The sequence below is a fragment of the Bombus impatiens genome, unplaced genomic scaffold (assembly GCF_000188095.3).
Source record: "Bombus impatiens unplaced genomic scaffold, BIMP_2.2 scf_0318, whole genome shotgun sequence".
NCBI classification, from domain to species: Eukaryota; Metazoa; Arthropoda; class Insecta; order Hymenoptera; family Apidae; genus Bombus; species Bombus impatiens.
In genome coordinates, this window is record NT_176737.1 from 2,358,906 (window position 1) to 2,361,982 (window position 3,077).

General features: G+C 41.9%; 1 protein-coding gene across 1 annotated transcript in view; it reads right to left on the reverse strand.

Annotated features, from left to right (window-relative positions):
• Positions 1 to 3,077, reverse strand: part of LOC100749291 — a 21,203-nt gene that overhangs the window by 6,582 nt on the left and 11,544 nt on the right. The window contains exon 2 of the mRNA XM_024367364.2: positions 10 to 149. Within this exon, the coding sequence (XP_024223132.1) occupies positions 10 to 149 (140 nt within the window). The remainder of the gene's footprint in view (positions 1 to 9; positions 150 to 3,077) is intronic.

Genomic DNA, 3,077 nt, shown 5'->3' on the forward strand with positions numbered 1-3,077 from the left:
GAGGCGAGGTCCTCCGGGACTCCAGAGTCTTGCCTCGCCACATTCAGCACCGGCGAAACTTTCAGACTGTTGTCCTCGAGCGGCGTCTTCTCCATCTCGAGGCTCGGTTGCTCGTTCGTCGGTGACACGCTCATTTCGCGGTTGCCATTCTGTAATTCAAAATAGTCAAACAATAAGCCACGTTGAATATATGCCGGATAATCGTGCGAACTTAATGGATACTTTTACACGAAGAGAATTCGAGGAACGGAAGAAACCTAAGTAAAAGTTTGCTTCAGGCTTTAGCCATTACGACCGCTTTTTATATAATTTTTTACTCGTTACATACGTAATACGCATACGGTATAGCAGAACTCTACCAAGTATCGCACAGTGTGGCGGAGAAAAATACAATTTTATCCTCGCAGACCTCGTTGCCGAGAAAATCGAACGTAAACGTCGCATCGAGGATGCGTAGGCTGCATCGATTCCTGTCCGAACGTATTCGGGTTCGATTTCCTCTTCTTTTCACGAAAAAAGAAAGATAATAATCTGGGTCGAGAGAAGTTAAAATACCAAAGAAGGACAGCACAGAGAAGTTAGCGTAGTCACGCTATATGAGAGACTGACCGACTAACTCAGACACAGACGAATTCTCGAACCAGAGAAACGAATAATCGAAAGGGACCGTTCACGGTTGAACGAACAAAGCAACGTCCAGCACAGACTGGACAGACTTGCCAGATCGATAAAGCAATTAAAATCCGGATCTTGACCATGCACTGGCAATCGTCTCGATATTCGATTACTTCGGACCATATCCGGCAATCCTTCCAGAATTCACGAAAATGAAACACACATGTACGAGGGCCAACGATTTTTGAGATCCGGATGAAAATTGAATATTCCGTCCAATCGCCCGAAGGAAATTCCCCGTTCATCCGATTATACAAGGGGTTAAACGAATTCGAGTGTGAAATCTATAGGGTGATTGTGGATATTTTGGTAAATTTTTCTTCGAAATATTTTACTTATTTCTTAGCTTTCTTCTAAATTTCGTCTATTTCTTCTTTTATCGTTTCGTCGTATCGTTGTTTTACTTTTTCGAGTTTCACATGGGAATTTTCACCTGCGAATTAAATGAATGAATCTTACTCATTACGGGAATGAAGGTGTCGCGTCGCTAGTACGAGATCTTCGTTGATTCGTCGGCCACGCGTGTAAATACACGTGTTTGAAGTATCGCGAAATACCAGCGAGAAATTGCAAGTAAGATCGCGTAATCGCGCTGGCAATTTGTTTTTCATTACCAGCCGGGGAATCTGTGACATATACCTTTTGGTCAAACATATAAAACTCGCTGCAAAGACAAATCGACCAAAGTCCTCGAAGCATACGGTAAAAATAACCGTTACGTGTGTTAAATTACGTGTCTCACAAAAAAAAAAAACGCAATTTAGACGACCAATTTTAAAAACACATTAGTCGCCTCAATTAAGTTATTACCAGCTAGAAAACGAAAGAGGCGGTAATAAGAAAGAAAAACATAGTCAAAGAAATACGACGTATTAAAATTGGTCATTCCGTGTTGAAAGAAATACGTTTATTCAGAAATGTTGCCTACTCTATTTTAATACAAAACCAGTTACTTCGGCGATCTTGATCGGTATGTTTCTATGGCTCGTGACCTACCATCGCGACTAAAAGTTTTACATCCATTGATTTAACTACGTATAAATGACGTATTATTGTGATATTCAATCTGTGCGTTACGATACTCAAGACGCACAGGTTTCAAAAGGCATTGAAAGTCGAAAACAAAGTCCACGAAAAAAGGAAAAAAGGAGAAACATCGGTTCAACGTGACCGTAGCGGTAAAAACATCAGCACCTTCGCCTCCACTTCCGTCTTATAATCTCTCGCTCGATGCTTTCCTTTCTCTTTTTAGTCGCTGCTTCCGCCATATATTGCTCTCTTTCTCTTCCGCGTGGTTACGTACACACTATGTACTTCAATGATAATCGGCGAGGAAGATCACGTCAGCACGCGGTGTTCCCCCTTCCGAGCATGTTTAGATCGCGTAAAAGGCGTTTAATCACGTGCTTAGTCATTGAACGAGTGTGCAATCCATCGTTGATCGATCGCTGCGCATCTTTCGCGTAATTTATATCTGATGAAAGGCAGCAAGAAGTCTTAGCGACGAATACATCCACGTGTCTCCCGATAAACTCTCTTATCAAACTTTACGTCAGGATTTTACTAGTTGGGTCGTTTCGACTCGTTAATTTCGAAGCTTTTCGCTTTGCAATTGGCTGATTCTTTCTGTGTCGTAACTGTGTCGTCGTAAAGTAACAGGAAATTGCTTTTGACGATCGAGATGAATATCGGAAGGAAGAAGCTCTGGTATCCCTAATTTAAGGACGCTCGAACGTCGTAAGTCGTAACGGCAAAGATTACAGGAACGACGAGACATTAAATTAAATTGCATCGACGCAATTCCATTCTAGAAATTCTAATTCGCTTCTAACGCTCAAGTTAGAAAATCCAAAATTTCTAAAATTCACATCGTTAGAACGAAAATGCTCCAAATGCTCAAAAAATCGTAATATACCAGTACGAGCATCAAAGGAAACGTTAAAACATTCTACACCGCAATGACCTACGAACGATTAGGTCACTCCACCCACCACCAGAATCCTCGAGCAACTCAGCCGGATTCCAGTTTCCTCCAATTACACAAACCGTCCAACAGGAAACTTCAACCTACCAGCGACCACTGCTAAACGACGAACGAAATCCTCTCATTAAAATTTACGTCGTTTCCCATTCTTCCGAACAATCATTACCCAGTCTAGCCTATCTAAATCCCATCGACGATCACCTCCGAATAAAAGCCATCTATTCGAGTACCTTGTAATCTCGATACATATTCCAATTTCCAACAAAGCTATCGATAATGATATTATAGCGAAAAAAGGGACAGACTCCGGCGAGTGTCTCGAAGAAATTGCTCGACTCTGACAAATACGTAAGGTCGATATCGTTGGCGATAGAGAGCTACGCTTGACCGTGATAATCGGCGAGAACCGTGTAAAAGC